The 27,924-nt window shown below is 48.0% G+C and overlaps 1 protein-coding gene across 2 annotated transcripts; it reads left to right on the top strand.

The window, feature by feature from the left end:
- Positions 1 to 413: 413 nt before the first annotated feature.
- Positions 414 to 27,858, top strand: NFATC4 (nuclear factor of activated T cells 4). Of its 2 annotated transcripts, XM_044426840.1 has the most exons (10): positions 414 to 572; positions 7,129 to 8,116; positions 12,291 to 12,453; positions 15,430 to 15,629; positions 17,840 to 18,012; positions 19,726 to 19,866; positions 20,543 to 20,598; positions 21,512 to 21,638; positions 21,732 to 22,256; positions 23,988 to 27,858. In XM_044426840.1, the coding sequence occupies exons 1-10, from the start codon at positions 476 to 478 to the stop codon at positions 24,053 to 24,055; spliced, it is 2,538 nt and encodes an 845-aa protein (XP_044282775.1). In that variant the 5' UTR covers positions 414 to 475; the 3' UTR covers positions 24,056 to 27,858. The 2 variants fall into 2 exon arrangements, with proteins under 2 accessions (XP_044282775.1, XP_044282774.1); XM_044426839.1 differs by having other exon boundaries at positions 21,732 to 24,056.
- The last annotated feature ends 66 nt before the right edge of the window (positions 27,859 to 27,924 follow it).

Below are 27,924 nucleotides of genomic sequence, written 5' to 3' on the forward strand. Positions count from 1 at the left end.
TGCCCAATCGGCTTTGTGTGGGTTGTACCACCAAGAAAGGGGTGGCCGAGATGGCTTTTTCTTCCTGGTGTTGGAGGGGAGCGAGGATTATAGAACGCTCCGGTTCACGTTTTCTCTGTCCCCCCCCCCGTTCGCTTCTGGGTGGGAGTGGCCTCATCTGACATATGGGGGCATGAGTTTGGTTTTTTTCCTGAAGGAGCCAATCAGAAGGGAGAAGGGGAGTGGGAGGGGGCCGGTGGAGGAGAGGGAAAAGTTTGTTTGGGAAAAGTTTTTTTTTTTAATTGTTTAAATATTAAAGCGAGAAAAAAAGGGAGACGGCACGGGAAGGGGTGCTGAGTGCCGCGGGGGGAGACGGGCCCCTTCTTCTTTTCCTGGCCCCATTGTACTTTTTTTTTTTTTTTTTTGCGGGGGGGGTCCACTGGCTTAGGCTCCTTCCAGCTCCTCTTCGCCCCCCAGCGCACACGCGCTAAAGAAGATGGGCGCAGCAAACTGTGAAGATGAAGACTTGGAATTCAAGCTGATTTTCGGGGAAGAAGAAAAGGACCCTTCCGCTATGGGGGTCCCTCTGGAAGGTGAGAAGGGGTCTGCTCTTTGCAGAGGGACTCCTGTCTTGGCGGCGGGGGGCGGGCTGCGTTAAGGTATATTGTGGCAATAAAGGGGGGGTAATTTGGGGGGGTATGCAGCTGGGGAGTGGTTTCCTCCCCCCATTTTCAAAAGGTGGCTTTGGTACGCGTATGTGCTCGAAATCCCGAGCTCACGCCGATCGTTAACAATATTTGCAAGCCTTTGAAAGGGGTGGGGGTGGCGTTTCCTCCCATGCTGGTCAGGGTAAACGCGCGTGTGAACGCGTGAACGGGAGCCCGGATTGGACTCAAGTTGCATGTGCATCCTATTTACACACAGAGAAAGTTTGCCAGTTTCTGAATTGCACAGAACTTCGTGTTGAGTTCCCCTGACCAATATGCTTGATTACCTTCCTGCAGAAGTATTTTTAAACTTTTGATGAACTGGTACTATTACATGGAGGCTATAAGTGGAAGCTGCGTGTTGGGAAGTTTTGGATTTAAATTGCAGCTTTGCCATGAACCGCTGGAGGGTCCCTTTAAGGCAATCCATGATTTCCTAGCCTCTGCTGTATTGTGTTTAACGGTTGCCTACCCTATAGGGTTGTTGTAAAGTACCTTTCATTTATAGCAGGGCCAAAGAGACTTCACTCCCCACCTCACCCATTACCACCTCCCCCGCAATAAAAACCCCTCTGGTTTAAGGGAAGATGGAGAATATAGCTGTATGTTAGGGGTGGGATGTCTGGTCACAGATAATATGAAATGCCTAAGGGGAAGGACATTACATTATTGTAAATTCAGTTTTTGCAAAACTCTCAAGTGGCTTGCCTCTTGGCAATTTACTCAAATCAAAAATAACACATGTTAAAATCGTTTTCAGAGCATGGCTAGGTAAAGCTAGGCTGAACTCCAATACAACTAGATATTTGTTTCTATGCAGGGTCCACATTTCACAACTATTGGTATGTTCCTAGGGACTAGCACCAAAACTGTGATTGATTCCCCCCCCCCTTTTCTTTCTGATCTTCATCAGGAGTCAGAGAATTGTTGCATTTCCAAAGCATTTCCCTTTCTTCTTAAAATGTCTCAATCCCATCCCATGAGGACAAACTTGCTGACATCCTTTTTTCTCTGTTCCAAAGCCAAACTGAACCCATCTCACCCTTCTCATTCTCACTACTGAAAAGTCACTCCTGAAGAACTTACAGAGGTTGTTGTTTTGGTGGGTTTTTTGTTTTTTGTTTTGTTTTGTTGCTGCAGCAGACAAAACGGCGTTGCTCTACTTTGAATAAATTTATTGGGATGTGAGCATTGGTTGGCCAAAACCCACCCTCTCGGATGCTTGAAGTGGTCACGTCAGAAGAAGAACTGAAAACTCAAAATATCACATTTGGAAATCCAGGCTTTGAATCCCAAAATGGAAAAATGTGGGTTGCGTGACATGGATTTCCACAGGCATCCTTGAAAAATGAGAATGGGGAGGGGGGGGAGAGTATTTCCCCTTTCTCTCTTTCTCTTTCTTTTTGGTTTCCAACCAAGTTTGGAATCCAAGCCCCCCACCCCCACCCCTCCGCCACCCTCCTCAGGATTTGCTGTGGGAACATTCCTGGTCCTATAGCCCCTTTGGGGGGGGGGTTGGCGGGGCTTTGTCCGAATGCAAACTGGTGGCCCCCAGACTCCACACCCGGGCTGAGGGCATTGCTAGGAGGAAGCTGCCAGCCCCAGAGGCGGAGGTAGGAAACTGGGTTTTTTTCCAGCAAGAAAGGTCAAACCGTCTCTGGGCAGGCGGCGTCTGGTTCCAATGAAATCCAGATGGGGACTGCGAGGGCTTCGGGATCCCACAGAATTCAGCCCCTCCAGACTGGCCGCAGTCCAGGGCCTTCAAGTCCTGGGTGGAGGGGAGCTGGGGGTGGCGTGTGTGTGAGGGAAATGGCAGCAAGTCGGGAGAGGGGGGCCATGCCCGCCTCCCCGCATACGGATCCAACTAGCCGCCTGCAAGAGTGCAATTTTCCTTTTTCGTCTTTTGGCCAGGGGCCCGTTTCCTCAGCAACAGGGGTCCCTGCCAGGAGAGCCTGGGGCTTTGGGAAATGGCCCTTTAATTGGGTTCAGATGGCAGCCCCTCCCTGACAGGCGCCCCCCCCCCCTGCATTCCCCCACTGCCGCAGCCCCCAAATCCTGGGTTTGTCTCTGGCCTGCAAAGCAGGGTGGAGGCCTAGGTAGGATTGGGCCAAGCTCAGGGGAAGTTTTCTAAGCCCCTTTTTCCTTGCCGAAGCTTCCAAAATTATTTGTCTCAATGGCGAGGGGAACTTTAGTCCTGCCTCCCCCCTCAGCCATGCTGCTCCCTGCACTTTGATGGAAAGCATGAAACCCATGCCCCCATTGGGGCCTCCGGCTCCCATCAGCGGTGCTAACACAGCTGAGGAATTGCGGTTCAGTGACATCTGGAGTGCTGTGCACAGGGACAGAGATCCGTTTAGTCCTAGCATCCTGTTTCCAACAGTGGTCAGCCTGCCTCTGTGGGAAGGTCTCTCAGTGCAAGGACACAGATGCGGCAGCTTGCCGGGTTTGTCCTGAGCACACCTGGTATTCCAAGGTAGACTGTCTCTTAACAAGGAGGTTCCAGTGAGTGAGTTACAAAGTGGGGTCAGAATGGGATGCAGGATGCAATTTCCTGTTGCTGCACCTGATGCAGGTTTGTGGACTCTGGTCCATGTGGTATCTCCAGGGCCTTGCGCAGAGGTCCAGTCCCAGCTTCCCAGTTCCCCTTATGCTGGCTCTTAAACTGGACACTCTGCCTAGCCAGGGTGGGTTTGTGACTGGGCATCACTGCAGCTGTGCCTTGCTGCTGATTCAGCTTGCCCAACAAACAGACCAGAATAACCTGACTCTGGAGTGCAGGGTTAAAACATGGACAAGGGAATGGGCCTTTTTAGTGGAACATTCGCTCCAGAGAGACCTGCCTGGTGCCAGTACTGTATAATAGGCAAGGTCAAGACCTTCCTCTATTCCCTGGTTATCTGGGCTTGTTATGCATCAACTGTTTCAGTTATTGTTTGTCTAATGTTTCAGTTTTCTTATCATGTGTTAGTATTTTAATGCTTTTTAGCTGTTTTATATTTTGTATGCTTTCAATAACTTTTTGGTGAGATGCCTGGAGCCCTTTAAAAGAGAAATGTCTAATAATAATAATAATAATAATAATAATAATAATTGTTGCTGCTGGTGGGGTAATTCAGAACAAAATTGTTTCCCCAAGTAGAGCTGGCAAGTTCATCAAGAAAAAAATGGGTTGCGTGGCTAGAAACATAGCTTGGTTTGAGATGTCCTTATTTTATTTATTTCACAACCATCTTATCTTCCCTGTTCCCTGAAGCTGCTTCGGGCTGCTCAGAAAGCCCTCCCCACTCCCATTATTTTTGGGGAAAAGCTTTTGACTGAGAAAGAGGGAGACTTGCTCAAAACCAGTGCATGAGCTTGGTGGCTGAGCAGGGATTTGAATCCAAACCTTCCTGGTCTTAGTCCATGCTGGGCATCGGGAGAGAGACAGTCCATCACATCTGAAAGGCACCACGGTCTCTAGCAATCACGACCAAAATCTAAACACCAGTTGCTTGTTGGCCTAGTGGCTAAGGAGCAGAATCAAAACCCCAGAAGCCTTGGATGCAAATGTTGCCTCAGGTACACAATCAGTAAGCAGCTGCTGTTTCTCAGTACTTCTAGCTGTAATATGGGCATAAGACGATCAACCTATTTTCTTTCCTGCCTGCTACCTCCCTTCATTCTTCTTCCGCCAGCATTGGCAATTCCCTGTCATTCCCTCCCACACAAGCACATGCATATGAAGCTTTGTGAATGCCATACATTTTCCCTGCCAGTGCCTTAGACGAGCGCAGGAAATATAGTCGCTTTGTGGAACGGGAGTTTGGGAAAGCAACTGTGCAGCAGCACCTGGCTGGATGGTGAACTGAGATGTGGAGAGTTGGTAGGTGTTTGGCTGCCGTTCTCTGGTGGACGAACGAGTACCAGGGGTGGAGGGTGCAGAGAAATTTCTAAAATAAGAAATAGGTCTTGGGGGGGCAGTGGGGGGTGGTGTAGATCAATTTTTTTTTTCTCCCCTCGCTCATCCCTTTAACATGTTGATCCAAATGTTTATTCTAGGGAAATGTATTTCTGTTTGACTTTTTGGGGATATTCTGTGGGTGTTTTTTTTTTTTTAACTATTGATACCCATTGGACAGGGCTCGGTCCCTAACTTTGTTACAAGGAAAGAAAAAGCAGTGAGCAGAAAGTTCGATCTTTAATGTTCTTTCAGTGTAATAATAATTAAAAAATCTCCTTCACTCGTCTCTGTTTGGGTTGTTGGCATCGATTGCTGGTGCAATTGGTGGATCAGCTCACACTTTTGGAATCACGGATTCAGCAATGTTAGCTGTGCAGACGGGAAGGAAGCACAAGAGTCTCCCTGGCCCCTGCGTCTGGCATCTCTTCCGAGCCACCTGCCAGCTCACGGCTTGCTCATTGTGCCTCTGTGTGCGTGCCAAAGGCAAGAGTGCGCTACCCCTTTGCAGCCTATACGGAGGCAAGCAGGACAAGGCTATGGCATGCCTGCTCAAAAGTAACAAAAATGGAATCATTCAGCCTCACTTGCAAATAGTATTCCAAATACCAAGCCTCAGTGTGGTTACTCACAAGTAAGCAAGTTGTTATTAATTTTATTTATTTATTTATTTATTTAGAATTTTTGTATGCCGTCCCATCGCGTAGCCTTGGGATAGCTTACATAAAATAAATAAACACAATACAGATAATACAAATAAAATCCAGATTCACCCTGGCTGCAAATTAAAACCTATAGATGATATTAGGAGTTATTAAAATATTGTTTAAATAAAAAGGCCTTAGCCTGGTGCTGAAAAACAAATAACGACGGCGCCAGGCGGACCTCTCTGGGGAGCGCATTCCACAGATGGGGCACCACCGCAGAGAAAGCCCTCCTCCGGGTACTTACCCTCCTAATGTCTTTCCTGGAGGGTTCCTGGAGGAGGGCTTCTGCTGCTGATCTCAGGGGGCGGGAGGGAAATATGGAAGAAATCTACATGTAATATCTACATTTCTATACTGCCCAGGATATAGAGACAATAAAATACAGTAGATAAAACAATGCTGTAAACATTTTAAAATGCATTAAAATACAATGAAAAGACCTGGCAAGAAGGAAGGAAAAAAGCAGCTGGATAAACTCATCAGGCCCCTGGATGAAAAGGGGGATCTTTAAAGGCCTCCACAAACAGGGCTGTCTTAACCTGGTGCAGAAGAGGTGGCAAATTTGGCACTGGATGGACCACAAGAGGGAGGCTGTTCCAAAAGTTAAGGCTTAGAAGTAAGCAGAATTGAATGACTTGGGAGCGTCTTTCCTACAGGGAAAATTTCTCCGATCAGCTGCTGATCTGTGATGGAACTTCAGACATGGGGTGAATCGGGAGGTTATATCGGGAAGTAGAGTGGAGTTTCCCCATCACAGCATGCAGTGCTCATTTCAAACATAAACCATAAATTTTCTGGTTAATATTTCTGGTGACTCTGAAGAGAGAACACACTAACTAAACACACAGTGCATTAAAAACTGCACATACACCACAACGTAAGCAGGTTTTTACACTTCCCTTTTTAGTGTCAACCTATTCCAGAAACAACCATTTGAAATAACCTTGAAATTAGCGTATACAGCAGCTTTAATCTTCATAGATATTGCTACTTATGCTAATTAATAAAAGCATTCTGAAATGAAGAAAATAACTTTTTAAACATGAATTTCTAAGAGCTAGATTTGGTAAGGTTTCTATAAACTTGAATGGTTCACTGAAGACTTTTTCTCTTCAGCTTTTATATTGAAATAGTAGGATCAGCCTTTAAAAAATGTGTGTGGGAGATCTAAAATAAATGCGAAGTAACTAACAGCAGCTATTGCAAAATAAAAATCAGTTTTAAAGGCAATTGTTAGAAGATGAAATCAGATCAATTCAGTCCATTCAGTACCATGCCAAGCCCTATAAAGAATTAAGAATGCTGTCCTACCTCACAGGGTTGTAAGTCTTCAAAGATAAGATACGTGCCTTTGTTTGAACATTTCTATGTGCTACAAAAATGCTTTTTAATAAGGATTCAATTATTAAATACCAGCAATATACCAAGGATTCTCAATAGCAAGAATATTGTTCAGATTGAAAATACAGTAAGTACATAAATAGTAAAAATAGTTTGTTGTGGGACAATTCATAATATGCATGAACTGCTGCTGAATTCATTGCTATAAGATGTGGATGCAAGAAGAGATGACTTCAAAAAGAAAAAAGGCCCAATTTCAAGCTCTGTGGGCAGCGACTGGCCAAATTTGCAAAGGATGGAGCTGCCATGTTCATGAGCACTGTACCTGATCAATTGCCAGGTGCTGGCAGCCATGCCCAGCTGCATTTGCTCCTTGCAGTACGCCTTTCTTAGGCAATTCATGCGGCACCCAGTCCCGCCTGCTGAGTCTCACTTTCTGTTTGTGTCTCCATTGCAGATCTGGGTGCGGACAACCTCCCTGTCTATTGTTCGCCTACTCTGGGGGACCCTCCTCCGTATGCCTCTCCCCTGGGCATCCCATGTCCTCTGCATCTCAGTGGCGGCCGTGCTGGCATGCATTCCCCCCCTCCCCGTCCGGCCGACTTGGATGGTGACACTTTTGAGAGCCAGCCGGCTCGGCGCGTGCGTCTTGGCGGTTCCCGGGTGCTGGAGTGTCCGAGCATCCAGATCACGACGATCTCCCCGGGCCAAAGGGGCGAAGAGGACGACTGGGACTCCTCGCCTCGGGACTATCTCCTCCTGGAGGCCTTCGGGGGCTACCGCGAGGCCCCCCCATCCTCGGGCTTCTTCACACCGAGCCCGGCCAGCAGTGGCAGTGTTTCTCCATGGAGCTTTTTTTCCGATGACGAGGCCCCCACCGGGGATGATGTGGAGCATGAGCTCAACGAGGCGGCAGCCCGTTTCGCCCTCAGTTCCCCCTTAGGTTCTCCAAGGGGCTCTCCCAAGCCGTGGTCGCTTGCTGATGAGGCCTGGCCAGCTTATGGGGCCGGCTACTCCCCAAGCCGGGGAACCGAGGATGGCTGGATGCTGCTGGGTCCCCGGCCGGCCTCTCCTTGTGGCAAGCGCCGCTATTCCAGCTCCGAGACACATTCCTCTGCGTCTCCCTGTCTGTCCCGGAGAGGCAGCCTTGGCGAGGAGGCCCCGGGCGAGTCTGCAGAAGCCAGTGGCGATGGGGCCCTTTTCAACTGTACTGGAGCCCGGCTGGTGGAAAGCATCCCGCAGAAAGCCCGGAAGACATCAACGGAGCAGACCGTGGCCCTTAGCCGGAAGGAGGACGGGAGCTGTAATGGGGAAGATGGAGGAAGCAGCACCGCAGGGGCCTTTGGGCTTGGTGCGGCCCGTAAAGAAGGGATGGATTACCTCGCCGTGCCTTCTCCATTGGCCTGGTCGAAGGCTCGCATTGGAGGCCATAGCCCTGTATTCAGGTAAGCCAAGACGTCACGCATCTTCAGCAGCGCAGGCAGTTTCCCCCCATTATTTCTCAATAATGTAAGAATTTGGACCAACAGAATTGTCTCTCAAGGGAAACTGTCCAAGACTGGTCCGCCATGTGCCTCGAGGAGATGCCAAAGCAAGGCATGGTGGCGACATCTTCTTGTCTCCAAAACCTGCAAGGTAGAAGCTGACAGCTCCTTGAGCATGGAATTCAGGATTAATATATCTGTATTTCCTCCTTCAGTCGTAACTTTTTGGTCCAGCTAACATGCAGCAAACATGTTAGTAAGCTAGATATTGGGTATCTCAGCTAGTGCTCATGATTAGGGTTCCCTTCCATAAATTACTGCTAGATTGAGCAATAGAAGAACCAAGCCATGTGGTCAACCCAAAAGTTCTGCTTTCTTTTTTTAAATTTACAGAGGGTGTGTCAGGGATTTAAAATGCACAAAGATCACACACAGTTTTTCTTGTAAACATCTTGAAAGTGGCATGGGAAGGTATATTCAAGGGCACCAGTACAAGATCTTCTAAAAGAGTCTTTCAGTGACTCTGACATTTGTTTAGTACGCAATGGCAGGGTGAAAAAAAATGGTATCCAGGCCTCCTCTTTCTATAACTTTGATAAGTTTCCCTCCATCCACTTTGTAGCTGGGGACCAAGAAAGATGAAGTAATTTAGGGAGAGGGAACTTAAAGTTGGACCAAATCTGGCCTTCCAAGTTTCTCCAGGTGGCCATGTCCCTTTCCCAGCCACCATGTTTTGGTGGCTTCCTGGCCTGGATGTAGTTTATTCCCATTCTAAGCATGAAAGTCCTAACAGTCTGCATTTGTCCATGACTCATTGGGTCCCACTCCAGCATAAGCCAGTTTAATTTATGTCATGCATTTATTTATTTATTTCATCTGCCTGCATGGTGCCTTCCAAAACATGTTGCATTCAGGAGTTTGCCATCCTAAATCTTACATGGGGAGATGAAAGAGGAAGGGGGAGAAAAATAGGTGCAGGGGTTAACTAAGGAAGAATATGCATCCACTGCAGTGTGGGTGTGGAGTTTAAAGGAGTGACTTATCCTGCATGAAAAAGTGAAGATGGGAAGTGAGCTTACTCACTTGGAACCAATGTCGAGTTTCCATAGGTGACTAGGAGAGAGCTTAGCTACAAGTCATGTCGTGAGTGGTGGGCCTGTCGTGAGCAGAGCCGGCTGGAGCCGGGGGTCAGACTAGATGGCCCAGGAGACCCCTTCTGACTTGCTCTGTTTCTATGTTTCTAAGTCTAGCCTGACATAGCATTTCTTAAGAATGAGAGTAGTGGAATAGATAATCTGGAGGTGCCAAATCCAGCATCAAGGGCCTTCAGAATGGGAGTTCTGCATGTTGAAACAGAGAGCCTGGCAAAACTTCCAGGACATCATCTGCAAAGCAGTGAGCAGAAGTGTGTGTTTTGGCTGTGTGCCCTGCTGTCCAAGACTGTCTTACTGTACCAAGGAGGACGCAAATTACTCGCTGCAGCCAGGGGAACAAGAGGAGGTGCCATTGCTACCACTTTGGGGTGGGATGGGCCATGACCACCTCTGCACATGCTTTGCAGAAAAAGGTCCCAGTGCAGCCTTCTCAATTCTCCATTAAAAAGGGAACAAGGGACTGTAGGGGACCATCTTAGAAACATCTAGACCCCATCTTTCCTCCAGGGAAAGGGTATCCTCTATTCCCCCAGCTGGTATACTGGCTCCTTCTCTGCCTCCTCTCTGTTATTCTCACAACCACAACCCTGTGAGATAGGCTAGGCCAAGGGTCAGCAGCATCAAGGGAGCTCGCCTTGTGGCTGAGAGGTGGCTAGAACCTGGGTCTCCAAAACCACATCTTGCTAACCACACCAGTCTGGCGGAAGACCTTGGACTGCTGTGGCCAAGTGAAAAAGACCATACTGGGCACCATGGACCAACTCTGGTCTAATGCATCTTGCAGTCAGTTTGTCTTCCTCACATTGCCCTGATCTCCATCCAAAGGCCTCAACCCAGATGTGTCCTCCGAGCTCGCTCGTTCTCGGTGGGGCAGTGGTGGAAGGCCTGGAGAAGCCCCAGAACCTGCGTCCTTCCATCCCCACCCAGCCGGTCTCAATTTGCCAGCTGCGCTCGCAGCTCTTTGCTCTGCCTGCCAGAGATTCTGCTGTATAAAAACAACTTGTCAAGCCAGCCCAGGCAGAAGGGCTGGTGTCTCCAGTTACACACCCCAGACCCCGGCTCTGCGTGCTCGCTGTGGGGCTGGGGCGGAGCCTAGCATAAACACGCCATGGCTCGTTGCCTGTTAAGGTAAGCAACTGGACCAAAAGAATTTTCTCTTGCACAGTGGATCATCCTCATGACCTCCAAGTTGTGTGTGTGGGGGGGGGTCTTTCCCCCAGCCCGGCCTGTAATTCTAAAAATCCATTTCTTCCAGTTAGATGGCTGTATCCTTTCAAGATAAGTTGATCAGAACAGTGAGTTATTCCCTGATAGCAGCCCCGTTAGAGCAAAAATAACAGTAAGCTTTGCATCTCTCCGTTCACGAGGGAGCGCTCTTTATTCGAGGATGGTCCTGTAACAGCAGTGTCAGCCATTAAGATGAGCTTTGCAAGATTTGAGCTGCTGAACTGGCTCAGCTCTTGCAAAGCTCAGCTCTTTGGCAACTTGGTCCTAGTGGGAGATCGTCACGGGAGAAACTTTGCAGGATCAAAAACTTTTCTAACACTCTGGTCCTCTGTGTGTGAATTGAAAACTTGCAGGCCCCCCCACCCCACTTCTTTTTAACATGCAGAAGTTGATGGCATCTTCTAGTGATGCTTGGAATTCTTCATACAGCTCTCGGCATGCCCATCTCACCACAGAAAGCTTTGAACTGGAAAACTGCAGAAAAAGGCAACCCAAACAATCAAGGAGGTCTAAGACAGGAGTGTTGAGCTTCTGTCACCTTGATGAAACGTTTGGTAGCAATTTCTGCAAAGCAAACGAGCTGCATCCCAGTGGTGGGCAAAGCCCAGGGCAAAGGGGGTGGAGCCAAAGAGGCAAGGGCGGGGCTAACCTCCTTTAGCTTAGAGGGCTTACCGCCTGCCATTGAACCCTAGTAGAGGCACTTCAGCCTTCTAGAATGGGGGAAGCAGCCATGCCAAACTCAGAAAATCACCAAATGTTTGGTGGTCAGAGGAAAGGAGACACGATCATCCAAGCCTGCAGTCTGAGGTTCTCTGCCTGTAGCTAAATATTAAACAGGCTGCAGGGCGAGATCTTTAGAGGAGTGGGTTCGTAAAATTATCCTGTGTGGAGGAAGACAATTATGAGAGGGTTTTCTTCTCCCTCTGCGGTATCGCTGGAACTGGAGTCCACCCAAAAAGTGGATAGGTTGAACTGGAGTCCACCCAGAAAGTGGATTGGTTGTGCATGCAAAAGCGCCTCTTCACAACAGCGCATTCAGTGATGTTGTTTGGCGCTTCAGGAGGAATGGGGCGCTCGTTGGGAATGCTTTGAAAGGGGCATGTGCTCTTTTGTGCAGGATGGCTCACGTAGGGTAATAGAATACAGCCTCTTGTTTAGAGGGGATATGGCTCTGAATACCATCCACCTGGGGACAAATGCTCCTGGAGGGAAATCTCCTGGGTGGACTTCTTGGCTGCCCCATGGCACAGGATGATGGGCTAGGTTAAGCTGGCCGGATTCAGCACACCTCTTCTTGCATCCTGAATTCGGATGTCTGAAGCACAGGTGTGTTTCCTGAAGGACTGGCTGTATCCTTCAGAGGGGCCATACGGGGAAGCCCATTTGAAGCAGGATGAGCATTCAGCTGTTGGACTGGGACACAGGAGACCCGGGTTCTAGCCCCCACATGGCCATAATGCTCTCCGGCCAAGCCCCCAGCCACTCGGGGCCAGGCACTGGTTCTCAGCCTAACCTACCTTCCAGGGTTGTTGTGAAGGTAAAATCACAAGGAGGGGGGTTAAATGATAATACATTAATATTTATTTATATATTTATTTTATTAAACGCTTTTCTATCCTGTCCCCTACAAATGTCTCAGGTTTATGTAATCCACAGTGCATTTGCTTTCCTTGCAAATAACCAAATGTGACGAACTAATGCTAATCTACCTGGACTGCTTTGCAAACACGTCTCTGTCTTGGTCCTGTCTTCAGGTCTTCGGCTTTGCCTCCTCTGGACTGGCCGCTCCCCAGTCAGTACGAACAGTTTGAGCTGAAGATCGAGGTGCAACCCCGAACTCACCACCGGGCGCATTATGAGACCGAGGGCAGCAGGGGTGCCGTGAAGGCTGCTCCCGGCGGACATCCTATGGTGAAGGTACCTGAGGGGTGCAGGTGGAGGGATAGTGGGAACAAGAAGGGCAACGAGGGCGGGCTGAGCCATCCTCACCCCAGCTATGCACTTGGGCATGAATGTTTTCGCTTAGCTGGGGACCCGCAGGTCTTACAGCTCCCATCAGCCTGAGCCAGCATGGCTGAAAGTCAGGGATAGTGGGAGTTGAAGCCCAGCAGTCCCTGGGATGCCATGTGCTTTCCGCTCCTGTTCAGACCAAACCATCTTATTTTATTCTGCCTTCCTTCACCCCACCATCAGCAGTTATTTGCTTTTTAGTGTGTTCCTATGATTTCCTTTTTTTCTTTTTAATTAATCCCCCGTGTGCCGAAAACCAGCAGAGCAGGGAAAATGGACCGGAATAGCACTTCCCAGCTTGGTGTGCTGTGTTTTATTTTTTCTTTGCTTCTCGTTAAACCAGGCTTGGTGTGGGGAGAACATGAGAGAGTGAGCAGAAGACAGTTTGGCCACCCCAAAATGCTATATAAATGCTAAGCATTTCCCAAATCCGGTTTGTGTGCTCTCTCCCCCTGCCCCCAACTCTCTTTTTGGTGTACACCTAAAAGTGTAGGGTGTAGATCAGACAAAGTTATCCTGGAAAATCAGCCCTATGATATACTGATATTCCTCTGAACGCCAGAATTGGTTGCATTCCCCTGTCAGGAAAATACTCAATTTCCAGACTTAGGTGTGTAACATATGGGCAGAGCCTCACTCTCGTTAGAATGTGGAGCTTCACTTTGGTGGCACCTCCATGGGGTCTCGAAAGAGGAACACTTAATGCAGTATATCATGGTTTAGCCTTGAGCATGGGTCAAGAGTACCTCTGAGCATGGGTAGAGTGTCTCCCTGGTGTCTGCAAAATCACAGCTTCCATTCCATATTTGGAACTGGGCAATAAAGCTTTTGAGCTCAGGGGGTTTTTAGCCAGAAGCAGGAGAACTGAAAATCTAGGCAGAAGTCATCACTGTTTTTCATAAGTCTGATTAATTTAGATTCCTGACTGTTCTTTATTTTGTAATATTATTCATTTTTAAATCCTCCTCCGCACCAGACAAAAGCCACCTTCATGGGACTTTTTGTCAATGTGTTTTGTTTTTACTTAATGCCATTTTCCTCCAGATTAATCCAGAAGAGAAAGGGAAGCAGCTTTTCCCCCCCTTTTGGAGGGCTGGTTTGAAAACATTTGTCCAGAAATGTAAAAGATGAAAAGTATTCCCACTTCAAAGACTTACTGCATGCAGCAACAGCAAAAAAGCAAATGTCAAGGATGGTTTTTGTTTCTTGTTTTGTGTTTTGTTTTTTACAAATTGTGAAATGGACGCCCACTCAATTTAAGCTAAATAAGAAGAAAGGTTAACTTTTTTTAAAGCAGGAGTAAGTTTCCTATCTGTTCTTGGCCAGCTTGCTATTATAGTAAGAGGAAAGAACAAAGGCGTGTGGGTTGTGGGGGTGAAGTCCCAGCAAAGCTCTGATGAAACTCCTCCGGGACTTTATTCCAGCTCCAAATGTGCTCCACTCTCTGCATGTGGGACCTTCCACCAGCCCAAGGTCCACAAAATCCTCTTAGCTCCCCGCACAAATGCCACCCCTCCCATACGTTAGTTCTGCGTATCTCCCAATCTTCCTCTCCCTGCTGCATTCCCCTGTAACCGGGATCTTGGACATGGCCTTTCCCACGCTCTTAGTCCCGAATCACAGCGCTGGTCTCCTCCTGCATCCCTCTCTCTGCGTCACTCTTTGTGAATGGCGTGGAAAGCGAGTTGCAGGCAGGGGAGGGCGGGATGAAGCACCCGGGAAATACCCCCTGCACGCTTTTCTAGAGATTTCTACTCATGCCTTTACTCACAGGATGTGTCCATCTGACTGTTTTTCCTTTAGCCGCATCCCCTCCAGCTTAATCTGGCGATTTCCCCCTCCTTTCTTATTTTCCTCATCCCTGCCTCAAATTTGGCAGCACTGCCTGGGCAGTGAGACTGCTTCCCTTATTCCCCACTTCCCTGGAATGTTCCATCTTCCATGACATGAAGTGGTGGTGGAAGGAGGGCTGCAGAGAGGTTTAAAAAAAAAAAAAAGAGGCAGTGTTTCCTTGAAGGCTCAAATCGATTGCAGCTGTAAGTCTTGGATTCTGATGAAAAACATCTGGGCAGCCCCTGAGGCAAGACCACCAAACTGTCAATGTCTCCGGCTGCCGTGACGAGTGCCAAAGATGGCGACTGGTAAAGGGGCAGCGGCGGAGAAGTTGGGGAACAAATGATACATTAGAAGTGCCCTTTCCCCAAACGGAGATCCAGCTTCCAAGGTTGTAATTGTGGGGCTTAATTTAAACCAGGGATTAGCCCTGGAACCTATTTTTAAATTAAGAGAGTTTGGCCTCCCGCAGAATTGAAAGCTGAGGATGTATTGGTGTATTCCTATCAGTTGCCGTGGGGTTTTTGCAAACCGCCCCACAGCTGAGCCCTTTCCCTCGTCTGTTAGCGTTTATGAACATCCAGTGACATCACAGCTGTAAAGTCTCAGGCAGACGGTTTTCCTTGCTCCGCAGGCTGAGAACCTTTCGAAGCAGTGACGGCCACAAATTGAATCTGGGATTTTTTAATATGCAGATTTCTGTTCCTGTTTGTAACAAAATGGACTGGAGCACTTTCTTCCTACATGCAGAACAACTGCCATGAAACAATGTTGCAGAATACCCAAAGCAATGGGTGGAATGGGAAAATTCAGCCACAGGACAGCAGATTTCAAAATGTGTTGGCTGGGAATGGTTGTTGGATCTCAGTGGGGGGTGCCCAGGAAATGTTTGCCATATGACAATGGCAGATTTTTAAAAAATATGTATTGCAATGATTTTGCCACATTTCAGATGAATAAAATAAATCACTCTGTGGTTGCAGTGGATAAACGGATTAAAAAATGCAAGGGACTGGAAGCTTATGACTATCCTTTCTTTTCCCACTCTAGCTTTTAGGGTATGATGAAAAGCCCCTTACCTTACAAATGTTCATTGGCACAGCAGATGAGCGGAACCTGCGCCCCCACGCTTTCTACCAGGTGCACCGTATCACCGGCAAGATGGTGGCCACCACAAGCTATGAATCCATCATCAGCGGCACGAAGGTTCTTGAGATGTCCCTGCTTCCCGAGAACAACATGGCTGCCAAGTGAGTCACTTCTGAGGAGCTAAAGGGCTGTGAGAACCCATCAGCAGAAGCCCGTGAAAGACCCTGTGATGTTACATGGCAAGAAACCTCAGGGGCCTGGTGGCCAGTCCCATTTCTCTGAATGGAGCTTGCTTGCTTGCTTGCTTGCTTGCTTGCTTGCTTGCTTGCTTGCTTGCTTGCTTGCTTTATTTATTTATTTATTGCATTTCTATCCCTCCAAATAATTGAAGTTTTCTGGGCTGCTCATAGCAGTTAAAGCCACTCGTTACAGCAGAATCAGACCCCATCTGCATGAGGCATTCAATGTGTGTTCATGATGGGAGTTTGCAGGTGTTGTTCATGCTCCAAGGTCTTTCCTGTTTTTTGCAACTATGATACTACTGCTGGTTGTTTATTTCTAACAAGGAAGGTCTAATATTTCCATGAATAAAAGCATGGAAGCCTGCCATGTAGGTGCAGTAGGACTATACCACATACCTCTGGTAGTTGTGTAATGAAACATCGAGAAAGGAAAATGCCAGGAAAAGGTTGCAGAAGAAGCCCATCTTAATTCTAGAAGGAATCTAGAATCAAAAACCTAGTTAAAATAGCACGTCGAACGCCTAATTTAGAAAAGCCATAAAAGACGACATAAAACTTCTACAAGTTTGAAACTGCAGCGTAAAACTCAAGCAAAGACCACCAGCTGTGTAAAACCAACGACCTCTGCATGATACTTTTGCTTTCAAATATGTGTCTGTCTCCTTGCATCGCTCCATTTTTAGATGAAGCTGGGATCCTGTGGTCTATGGGTGAGCAGCCCAAATTTTGTACAGATCATCTGAGGGCAGAGGGGTAGATCCGCACTTGGAATCCATTTCTCCCAGCGACTTCTGAAACCTTAATTGCCATTTTCCCCTTCCGCATTTGAAAGAAGCAGGGAAAGAAATGTGCCATGAGGGATTTAAGCAAAACAGAAGAGAAATAGCCAGGAAAGTGGAGGAAACTGCCCTCCCCCCCGAAACTTTTTGCTCCCTGCCAGCCTGAGACCAAAAGGTTTTGGCTTCACCAACTTGAAGGGCTTCTAAGTCCATTCTAAGAGGACAGAGATCTGAGCGATGCACTGCCAGAGAAAAATAGCTATGCCTTGGTTAGAGTTTCATCCCAGGCTGCTCCCAGAGTGTCATCTTACTTCATTATTCCTCATTAGGGGACCTTTTGGATTTAAACAGGAATGGAATATGTTTTAAGAACTAGCATTTCAAATTTGCCTAGTGTGCCACAATTCTCAATGTGATTTCGGTTCAGGAGATCTTGCTGCTGTTCTAAAGCATCAGCGCTGAACACCTTTCAGGGTGAGGGTTGAATTTCATTTCAGAGATGCTCTTGGTGGTTGGATTCTGGTGGCAATATGAAAGGCCAAGAGGAAGGGGCCAAAATGCCAACTGCTGTTCATTAAGCTTGAGAGAAACATTTCAGCCTTTCAGGATGAGGAAAAAGCTGCCCAAACCCAGAGCCGCCTTTCCACTAAAGGATCAGCAATGACCAGAAAAGCAGAGGAAGGGGTCTTGGCTGTTTGCAGGCCCCTGGGTGTGTTGGGCTTTAGCGCATTGGCCTGAAGTTCACTACCATGTTCTAAAGTCAGCTACAGAGGTCCATAAAGTAAAGCAGTGACGGTGTTGTTGGATCTGCACTTGGGCTTCTTTTAAACAGGTGTGCAGACTGAACTGAGCTTGGACACAATAAATGCAGCTGTTTTCTGGAGAAGGAGCCTGGTTTGTGGAGTGGACAGTTCCACACCCAGCTCCCTTGCTGAACGGCTGGTTCTTTCAGCTGGCTTTGCAACCAACCTTTGATGCTCCTCACTGGCAAGGCAGTGAGGGTAGGTTTTGGGGGGCTTCTGTGGTGATAGGAAAGGCACTTCTGCCAGCCAGAGCGATGCTTCCAGGTTTTGAAGAGAAATGATGGATTTAACTTTTTAAAAATGCAAACCAACTGTGGGACTGACAGGCATGGCAAAAGCACCTAAAGCCCGGAGAAAAATGGTGACTGTCAGATCAGAGCCAAAACATGGACCCACGAGTAGGAGAAGGATAAGTGACAAATTCACTCCACTGCTGGAAAACCCTCACCTGCTCTTGGAGGGAAGGTGCATCTGTCTTGACCTCAAGAATCCCATTCAAAATGCTTCCTCTTGTCTTTTCTCTGCTCAATCCCTTTTCTCACACTAGCATCGACTGTGCGGGCATCTTGAAGCTGCGGAACTCGGACATCGAGCTGCGCAAGGGCGAAACGGACATTGGCCGCAAGAACACCCGGGTGCGCCTGGTCTTCCGCGTCCACATTCCCCAGGGAAACGGCAAAGTGGTCTCCATCCAGACAGCTTCCGTGCCCATTGAATGCTGTGAGTGCCCATCGGGGATGTCAGGGGGCATAAGCGAGGGAGGCCTGCCTCCTAAACCCTCCCAGATTCAAAGATGAGTAGGAGTGAAGCATAAATGACTTCCAGGGGAGCCAATCTGCTCCCTTTTCTTTCCCAAGCACGCTCTCTGTCAACTTGATTCAATTTATTGGTGACAAAGCTGAGAAAGGGAACTTGGCTAAGTCTGTTTCATGGACACTTGCTGCTTGGGCAGGCCCATTCATTACCCACAAAATGGGGGTCTTTTGGCCACTGTTTTGGAGGGGGGAGTGGACACAAGCAAATCTTGTTGAGGTCTTTAAAATACAAGGGAGTCGAGAGTTCCTTCTTTGTCCTACCAAGAAAAGAAGAAAATGTTTTGCCCACTGATAGAAAAGGTGGCTGGGCTGTCGCAAGCAACTCAGCCACCATCATGGGACCTAAGATCTTTCCTAAGCAGGGGTATTTGTGGTGGAGGCTTATGTAGAGGTGGAGATTGGGGTTCTCCTCTTTCTTAGAATGCTCCCCTTCCAAACAGTGGATTCATCTCACGAGGACATTTCAATCCTCCCAGTCCTCTGAAACTGGCAAAATCCCTGGGCTCAATGCTAATACGCATCTAAAAGGAAAAGAGGATCATAGAATTGTAGAGTCGGAAGGTGCCAGAGGGCCATCAGGTCCAGCCCCCTGCTCCCTGCAGAGCACCAAGTTAAACCATCCCTCTCAGGTGGCTGTCCAGTTGCACTTCTAGGGCCTCTGGTATGGGAGAGCCCCCCACCTCCCTAGGGGATTGGTTTCAGTGACATACTGCTCCAACAGTCAGGAATTTTTTCCTGATATTCAGCTGAAATCTGGCTTCCTGTAATTTGAGCCCATCATTCTGTGTCCTGCACCCTAGGATGATCAAGAAGAGATCTTGACCTTCCTCTTTGTGAGAGCCTTTCAAGTCCTTGTGGAGTGTAAACATATTTCCCTTCAGTCTTCTCTTCTGGAGGCTAAACATGCCCAGTTCTTTCCACCACTCACCAGAGGGCTTTGTTTCCAGTCCCTGGATCATCCTTGTTGCTCTCCTCTGAGAGATGAGGAGAGAGAGAGCTCTCCATATAGGTCCTCTTGGAATCAATGCCCAAACATTGTAAAATGTGCCTTAAATTCCCATTGATTGCAATGGGAACTGTGCTGTGTTGCTTATCCGGGTTGTATCCTCCATTACATATACCTGGGATTTGTTTCTGGAGATAACAGGGGCTAAAGGCTTGCACCAAAGGCATCATGGGAAGAGTGGGCTGTGAAGGAAGGGCAACAACAAGGAGCCTTTCGTACAGTCCATAACGAGGCACACCATAACCTCAACTTCCCCTTCAGAGCACCCTTAATATAACAGTGCCCTGTCCCTGCTCCGGAACATGAGAGAGAGTGTGGTGCAGTGGTTAAGGGTGCAGGTCTGGGACTCAGGCATCTTGGGTTCTAGTTCCCACTTGGCCATGGAGCCAACTGGGTGACCTTGGGGCCACTCAGAGCCCAACCTACCTCTCAGGGTTGTTGTTGTGGGGATATGATTGAGAGCAGCAGGAGGAGAATGATGCAAGTCGTTTTGAGTCCTTTCAGGAAAGAAAAAGGTGGCATATAAATCAATCAATCAATCAAATAAATAAATAAATGGCCAAGTCAGGGTGGCCTCTGTCCTGATTGTTTTCTCCTGCTCCTCGCTTGCAGCCCAGCGCTCGGCTCAAGAGCTCCCCCAGGTAGAAAACTACAGCCTCAGCGCATGCTCGGTGCATGGTGGTGAGGAGCTGGTGATCCATGGTGCCAACTTCCTGCCTGAATCCAAGGTTGTCTTCATCGAACGAGGTCCTGGTAAGCAGCACAGCTCGGCACAGACCTTTGCAAGCTTGCCTTGCCTTGCCTTGCCTTGCAGGCTGCCAGATTAACTCTTGACTGCAATCACTAACGATGGAGCCTGCATGTTCAGGAGCAGTCTGCAGGGTGCTGGGGACAAAAAGCAGGCTATGGCTCTCCCCAGCAAGCCCAGCTTGGAGGCTTACTGAAGCAGACTGGGCCAGGTGAGTCTTTGGCTTGATGCAGTGAGTCTTGCTGGCATCCCTCATTCTAGTAAAACTGGTTAATGCTTTGCCCAGGTCTCGTCCCCTTTGCCGCTGCTAAACCTCAAGTCCTCCAGGCAAATTTGACCGCACCCTGCTCTAAATCTGGCCCTTCGGTGTTTCCTGGACAGCCTTACTGCCGTTCCCTGGCGCCATCATTTTTATTTTCACTGCCAACTTGTTGGTAGTTTCCAAGATTTTGCACATATTCCCCCTGTTCTACAAACTTGAAATCCCTCTCCTAAGGGATTTAAGTTAAAATATTCTGGGACTAAAGGTAAGATCTGGCTTTTCCTTTGGCCCTGCTAACCGCTGGAATCCATGGTCCCATATCTGCCCCCTCTGAGCTTCTCCAAAGTCTATTTGTCTCGTGGTCCAAAAAAGGTTCCACAGGTCTACCCTCCAGTGATCCAGGTGCTTATCATTTTCAGATGGAAAACTCCAATGGGAAGAGGAGGCAAATATTAATCGCTTGAAAAGCACGGAGGTGAGAATTTTGGAAGGGGAACTTTCCATGAACATGAGAAGCAGGCAGGGGACTGTGTCTTGGATGTTCCATATTCAGAACAGGGCTAGGAGGTCTTTCGTGAATAGGGGACAAGGAATGCCTTTTATAGGGGACAAGGGGGAGGTGGTTAATCAGATGTGGACTGAATCATTTGAGGGATCACCCCCACCTGAATGAATCTTTCCTGTGGGAGGCCAGCTGGTGAATGCTCAGTACAAAGACCAGTATGTTATTCTTCTTACTGCTATTAACTGGGACAGGTATGTTACATTAAATGCAGGCTTAATGAAGACTTCAAAGAATTCAGGGCAAAAATACAGTTCTTGTTCTATTTCTTTACTTATGAGTCCCCGTTTTGCTAATACATTTAAAGTGATTGCTGTGTTTAAAAATAAGACAACGATGACACCTTTGCAGTGTAATAGACTTGATTCGGGAGGGACCAAGAGGAAAGTGGAAAATAATCAAGTTCAGGTTGTTGTAGTTCTGGTGAGGAATGACTTCCATTGCAGTCTCGTCTCTCATGCAGCCAGAATTGAAAAGCCTTTGGTGGAGACTGGTAAAACTAAAGTGTGGTAAAACTAAAGTGTGGTCATCCTTATTCCAGCCCACAAACAGGCCTTACTGCCTCACCTGTCCTTTTTGGAAGCAGTTCTGACAGGGAAGACATACCCAGAGTTGGATGGGGAGCTTGTGTGCAACAGAGAGAGGAAAAAAAAGGGGTTTCCATTATGGAGTACAGGGTAACTTGGATAGGATTCAGGAAACTTCGTCATGCAGCAGCTGTCTCAGCGGGTCGGGGCAAGAGTATCCGGCCAATAATGGATGGAGGGTGATGGTTTGGAAACCGAAGGGTGTTGGAGCTACAGTGCCTCTTTCCTTGCTTCTGCAGGCCTCACTGACCCTCACAGTTCCTGAATATAGCAACAAGCGAGTGTCCCGGCCTGTTCAGATCTACTTTTACGTTTCCAATGGACGCAGGAAAAGGAGCCCCGCGCAGGCCTTCAAATACTTGCCTGGTATATTCATGTGGAAATAGGAGAGGGAGGACTTTTTCTGGGGGGAAGCTGCTGAGATATTGCTGATTTCTCCCCATTTCCTTGCTTCTGCAGTGATCTTCAAGGAGGAGCCGCTTCCAGAGGCCCAGCACCGTAGCTTCCCACACATCTCACAAAATACTCATTTCCCATCGCAGTCAGTCCAGAGCAGCATGGATTTCTCCCCTTCTGGGCCGGCCTACCCATATGGCCCAGAGCACTCTCCGCCCTGTTCCCCCTATGGCCCTGACTGGAACCCTTGCTCCTTCCCCAGCCTGCCACCCCACTACAGCCCAGCCTTCCGCTTCCCTGGCAATGAGGCCTACCGGGGTGTTAACCTTTCAGTCCCCCTCCTTGCTCCAGCTGGACTCCCTCGCCTCCACACTTTAGACTGCCGTCCACCTCTCTTCCAGCCTCCCAGTCAACAGCTTGGCCCACAACCACCAGGGCGGGGAGAAGCCCACGGTGGAGAAAGGACTCCAGAATGGACGGGCCCGGAGCTGGTGTCCGAGGAGCACAGCCCCAAGGAGCTGGAAAAATCGGGGTTCAGCAGTGGCTTCCGGGATAACTTGCCCATCCATGGGATCACGCTGGAGGAAGGTAAGGCAAGAAATGTGCTGTCGAACCAAACCAATGCCCAAGGGTCAGGATCTAGGCTGCTTCGGGGCTCCATCTGGTGGCCAGAACTGGCATGGCCACTGTAGCACTTCTGGGATTGGTCCCAGGCCTTCCAGAGCCCTTGGCCTCCTGATGAGCACCAGCTGGGAGCCGTGGGGAAAGAGGCTCTTCCCTCTGCTGGCAGCCCCAGCAATGCAGATCTTCCTGCTAGCTGTGGTGAGGTCCAGCGTGTTCCCCTTGGCTGATCTGGTCCCGTCCTACTTTCCTGCAACCTGCTAGCCTCTCTGTGGCTCAGTTCTGCATCTTGTCTCACCCTTGCTGCATCCAGATCTGGGTTTGCCTTGCCTTGCCATAATGTGCCTTGCTACCTAGCTTTGCCTGCCACCCCTTTGGTGCTCCTGAATCCTGACTAGTTATTCTCCCTCAAAGTACCTGCTCAAGGTACCTGTTGTCTTCCTGGTTCTTGGCCTTCAGCTTGTTCATGATGATGTCTTTGGATTACTCTTCTACAAGCTCATGGTTCCTGACTTTGGCCTGTCCCTTGACCATGATCCTGCCTCTGACTTAACTACCAGACTCCAGGCAGCAGTTGGGCTTTTCCCTGCCTTAAGTTCTGTTATCCTGGTCCCAGTTCCTCTGCTCTGATTCCTCCCGTCCACACCCTGATCCTGACCCCAAGAGCCTTATTTGAGCATGGGATTTCAGTTGCTTGCTTTCGAAGCAGCAATACAGTATTTGCACAATTATTTCTTAGTAAAGCCAGCCGGTAACTGTTAGTACTGGCTACTGGTTAGTACTGTATTTACTAACCATAACCCTAACCCAACCAAAGCCATAAAAATACCTGTATAATGGTAAAACATCAAAGGCTAAAGTAACAAAGATGCAGCTTTACCTTTTCAGAGTCAGGAGAGTGGGCACTAACCACATCATCCTGATTAAGTTGGGAGAGGGTACTCCAGTATGTAGTCTTGGGACTGGATTTATACCTGTTCAGAAACTCCTGGTTGCCAGTTGCTCTTTGGGCTGAGTTCGAGGTGTTTGAAGTCCCAAGCAGCTTAGGACTCGGCCACCTAAGGGACAGACTGTTCTTGAGAGAGCACATTCTGACCCTGGAGAATGCACTTTTGTGCATGCTGACCCAAGAGCCTTCCGTGGGCACCCTCTGCACATCTTGGTCAGGTTCATAAAAGAACAGGTGTTGGCAGCCATGTCCTGAGCCATTTAAGGCTTCAGAGGTTAAAGCCAATGCCTGGAACTGAGCTCTGAAAGCAGCTGGTATTTAGTTGTTTGCTCTAGCACTGCCTGGCCATGTCTCCCTAGGTTTTCAGGCAAGAGTTTTCCCCAGCCTCACCTGGAGATTCCAGGACCTCTTGTGCTCAGAACAGGTGTTCTGCCCCTGTGCTATGGCTCCTCCCTTTAAATGCAGCTTGCTCCTGCCCCACAGAAGAGTCCCCATCTCCCTTGCACTTCCCTTCGACAGCCAACACCCCAGCAGGGAAGGGGGCTCCCTCTGCCTCTCTCTCCAGTGCCTGAAGGTGTAAGTTCAGCACATCCTCATCAGCCATCGCCTGCTTGGGCAGAGGCGAAGACATGAGACTAGTTTGCTTAAAGATCCCAGTGAGCTTAGGTGCCCAGCTCAACTCTAGCACGATGCGTTTTCTTTCATGCTTTATTTGTCTCCTCCCTGGTGGCCTAATCTCTCCTGCACAGTAACCGAGATCATCGGCAGGGACTTGAGTGACTTCCCCGAACCTTCCTGCGAAGCGGGGCAGAGCTGAGAAACTGCAGCATCCCTGGACACTCACATCTTTTAGAGGAATGGCTTGGAGGAGGAGGATGACGACCCGGAAAAAGTTGGTGACCACAGAGACTTCCCCAAGGGACAGTTCTTGGGGGATTCTCATATTTATACTTTTGCCTCTGAGCTTCCTTCCAGTCCTTCCACAAGTTCTGTCTCACCTTCCTTTCATTCTGCTGGTGCTACAACAATCCTGAATATGCCATGGTGGATTCTCCTCTTGCTTCGTCTTTTTGTCTCTGGGCACCATCCCAGCCCGCTCAGCTGCTATCTCAGTGGTCACTCCACAGCATCAGAGGTGCAGAGGACTTTTGGATTACATGTCTGGCTAGCACGATCCCTGAGAGACTGAGTCTCTCTGTCTTTAATCCCCCTTTAAACCGACCTGCAACAGCTTTGCCAGTCTGGTTGGCTCCCGGCATTTTCTCCAACGATGCAGGCTGAGGGTTGAGCACATCAGCAAAACTCAAGCTCACCAAAGTCCTCCAAAGTCCACCTAGAAACTCATTCCGACGCCAGTTTTTACCAGATTGTGAGCATTGTTTTATCATTTCCACGTGGAAACTGACACATCCGCATCGGGGGTGCACATCTTTGGAATCTGTGCATCTTCTCCCATTGATTAATGCACATTACTGTACATGGTTCAGAAGTATACACATTTTTCAAATGTATGCATGCTTTCAGACATATTTTGGGGGGCTCTTCAAACCTGCCTTTCCACTGGGTTACTCCATTCCATGCAGATGGCCAAGTAAGCCTTTCCATGTGCCAAATTGTTGTACTTATGTATTTTTCTATTTTTTTAATTATTCCGCCCATCCTTCCTTTTCATTTTCACCACCACCACACCTGCCATCCTATCATCCATGGTGTCTGTCCGTCAAATCACCTCCCACCTCATCTTGGACTTTTTCTGTAACAGAAAAGGGTCCTGATTCTCTATTGGGCTGATGGTTGCTCCCAGTAGTAGTGTAAGGAATGTGACTTAAAGTGAGTTTCAAACCATGTTCCTGAGAAGGTCCCTTAGGAGAACTATCTATAATGGCCAGCAAGTTTCCTGAAAGACAGAATGCCCACAATCTTTCCCTGTCACCTGGAGTTGCAGGGAAACTAGACTGTCTGGTAGACTGTAGCTTGCGCAATGCATTGACATTGGAGAATGCTGAGCACAGATGGACAACTGTCCAAGTGTCCATCCAAGCCTATTTCTATTTGTTCCCCAAACCAAGTCTCTCCCTCCTGTTTTCATTTGGGTTTTCTAGGAAATTCCACAGAAATCTGGCCTTCCTTCCATCCCTCCTTCCTTCCCACATTTTATTAAAGCACCTTAATGGTGGCCTAACATAATTTAAAATAAAATAATAAAATAAAAAACTTGGAAGGGTGCTCGGGGGGCTGAATTTTTCTTCTTTTTTGGAAACTGGAGTGTGGAACATGGCATTGTCCAGAGCCCCCAGAGGGCAAACAGACCGATGGCAGCTGACTCCACTGGGGAAGTAAAGTTGGGGGCTCCACATTGTGCTTCCTGGATTCTTCGGCGGCTAGTTTCTGCAAAAGAAGAATTCAGAGATGAAATTAAACTCTCAGACCACCTCCTGGGGGGACCCAATGGGAATATGGATTCCAAAGCAGACCTCGATGTGATCTGTACCAGGATTGTGGCTGAGCTGAGTCTGCTTTGGAGTTTGGATTCTCTGCATTCCTCTCTAATTCCATATGGTAAATGTGCCCCACATTTATGGAGTATATACACCAGACCGTGTCACAACATCTTCAGCTTGCACGCAGACATTCCTTGGCTGGCGCCCTGGGATTCTGTGTGAAAATGGTTCCCTTGATCTTACTCAGTTTTAACACCTCTAGATCCTTGCCATTATCTGTGCCAGTGTTCTTTTTCCCCTTTATGGATATGCTTCCAAGCAGCAAATCAAGGAAATTATGTTTCACATGTGGGAAACATGTTGTATCTCCATGCAATTGAAGTCATGAGATTATTGCTGGTGGTAAGGAGAGATGCTAGTTCTCATGAACATTCTCTTTAAGAGAGTTAGAGCCTAAAGACATGTTATTTTAAAAAGATAGCTAACAGTTACATCTTTAAAAAAAAACTCAGTCTGGATTAGGACCCTCGTTAGGAATATTCCCCTGACCCCAAACACCCAATTCCTCAACCGACTTGAGTGATCAATACTTGCTAAGCTCATTGCCTAAAAGTGGCATTTATATAAATATACTAGATCATTTTTGGCAATGGAATTGACAGGCACAAGGGCCCAATCCAGATTCGGGATACATGGGAGGGTGGGGTGGAAGGGTTAAGGTCCTGACTATACTAAAACCCCGCTTCCACCACATGCTAACTTTCCCATCTACACTGGGTCCTTTAAATTTACTCCTGGGCAAGAAAATTGGCATAGCCACCTTTTATAATGTAACATGCAGTCTGACTGTAAGAAGTAGCTTTCTATGCATGGTATAAACCTCAACAGGAAGGAGACGAAACTTTGTTCTCCCCCCACTCACCCCACTTTGCACTGAAAAGAAGAACAGCTAATAGATGATGATTAGTAAACTGTTAAGTACCTAAAGCAAATGGATGAGGAAGACAGTGCTAAGCTTGAGGCAGTGCAAATCTGTCTTTTCCCTTGGGAAACCAAGAGGGAGCTGTTCTTTTGGTTGTAGCTGTCTCCACCATTGACTTCTCTAAAAGATGTCACCAGGGTTCTAGTCCTCAAACCTGTGAAGATAGGCTTGAAAATATATAGCTGCCTCCCGATGAAATCTTGACAAGCACAAATAGTTTGGAATAGGATCTGCTGCAGCTGCCACCAGAAAAGGGGAGGCATAACAAACACCCAATTTATTCCTTCCTCCATTACTTGTATAAAATCGAATACATTGTGTAAAATTAGCACAAGGCCTGAAATGTTCTTCGTAAGGTTAATTTATACAAGTTTCCAAAATTGACTTTTCTAGGTGCACAATTTGGATCATGTCTTCATGTGGTATTTGTTACTTACTAGTTTGTACTGCCAAATCCAAGCCAGTGAAAACTGTATATGGGGTTAACGACGTGGGAGTTACAACTCCTGTATTAAAAGCCATCTCTCTAAAAATTGGACACCTATGGGCAGTGTCTAACAGGGCACTTCCACCTCTGCTAATTTCTTTTCTGCCCTGCCAGCTGCCTTCCACAAGCAATGGGCCCTGTCAATTGCATGGCACAGGCTGGGGACCCAATGATTACACAGGGGAAATTTAGTGTTTCTTAGCAGATACCCCAAAACAAGTAGAAATGCTTGTTTCTCGAAAAAGGCAGCATAGCTTCTGCTTCTCTGCCTCCTCCTAGAAATCAACGCTTCCACTTGTTTTGGGCTGCCCTGTTAAGCACAGGTGGGACCCCGTTTGCACAACCCAGGTAGTGGGGTGGAAAAGAAAGGGCAGGGGTGAAAACACCCTGTTGGATCATGCCTGTGTGAGCCTGGTCAAGATGGGAAAGTACTAAGACAAGAACAAGATGTTCTGCCATAAATAGGAGGGTGCTTTAAAGTTTGGAGGGGTTTCTTGGTGGGCGGGTTACATAGAAAGCTGAGTCCACCTCCCACCCCCGGTGAGCGGACACTCAGGGATAGAGACGTGGTAAAGGCAATCATGCTTTAATGCTTTCTTGATGGAAGGAGTGGCTGGTGTTTTTATATTTTTGATACACATGGGGGGAGGAGGTGATGGGAATGTTCTTTTGTAATTAAATGCCTAAAAGACGTAAAGGAAATAACAGTTCTTGCGCAACCACGTGTCTTTGTGCCTTTTGGGTTGGGAGGCTTCTTAAATAAAGGGAAGTTCTAG

Source organism: Varanus komodoensis, unplaced genomic scaffold (assembly GCF_004798865.1).
Source record: "Varanus komodoensis strain SLA01 unplaced genomic scaffold, ASM479886v1 scaffold187, whole genome shotgun sequence".
NCBI classification, from domain to species: Eukaryota; Metazoa; Chordata; class Lepidosauria; order Squamata; family Varanidae; genus Varanus; species Varanus komodoensis.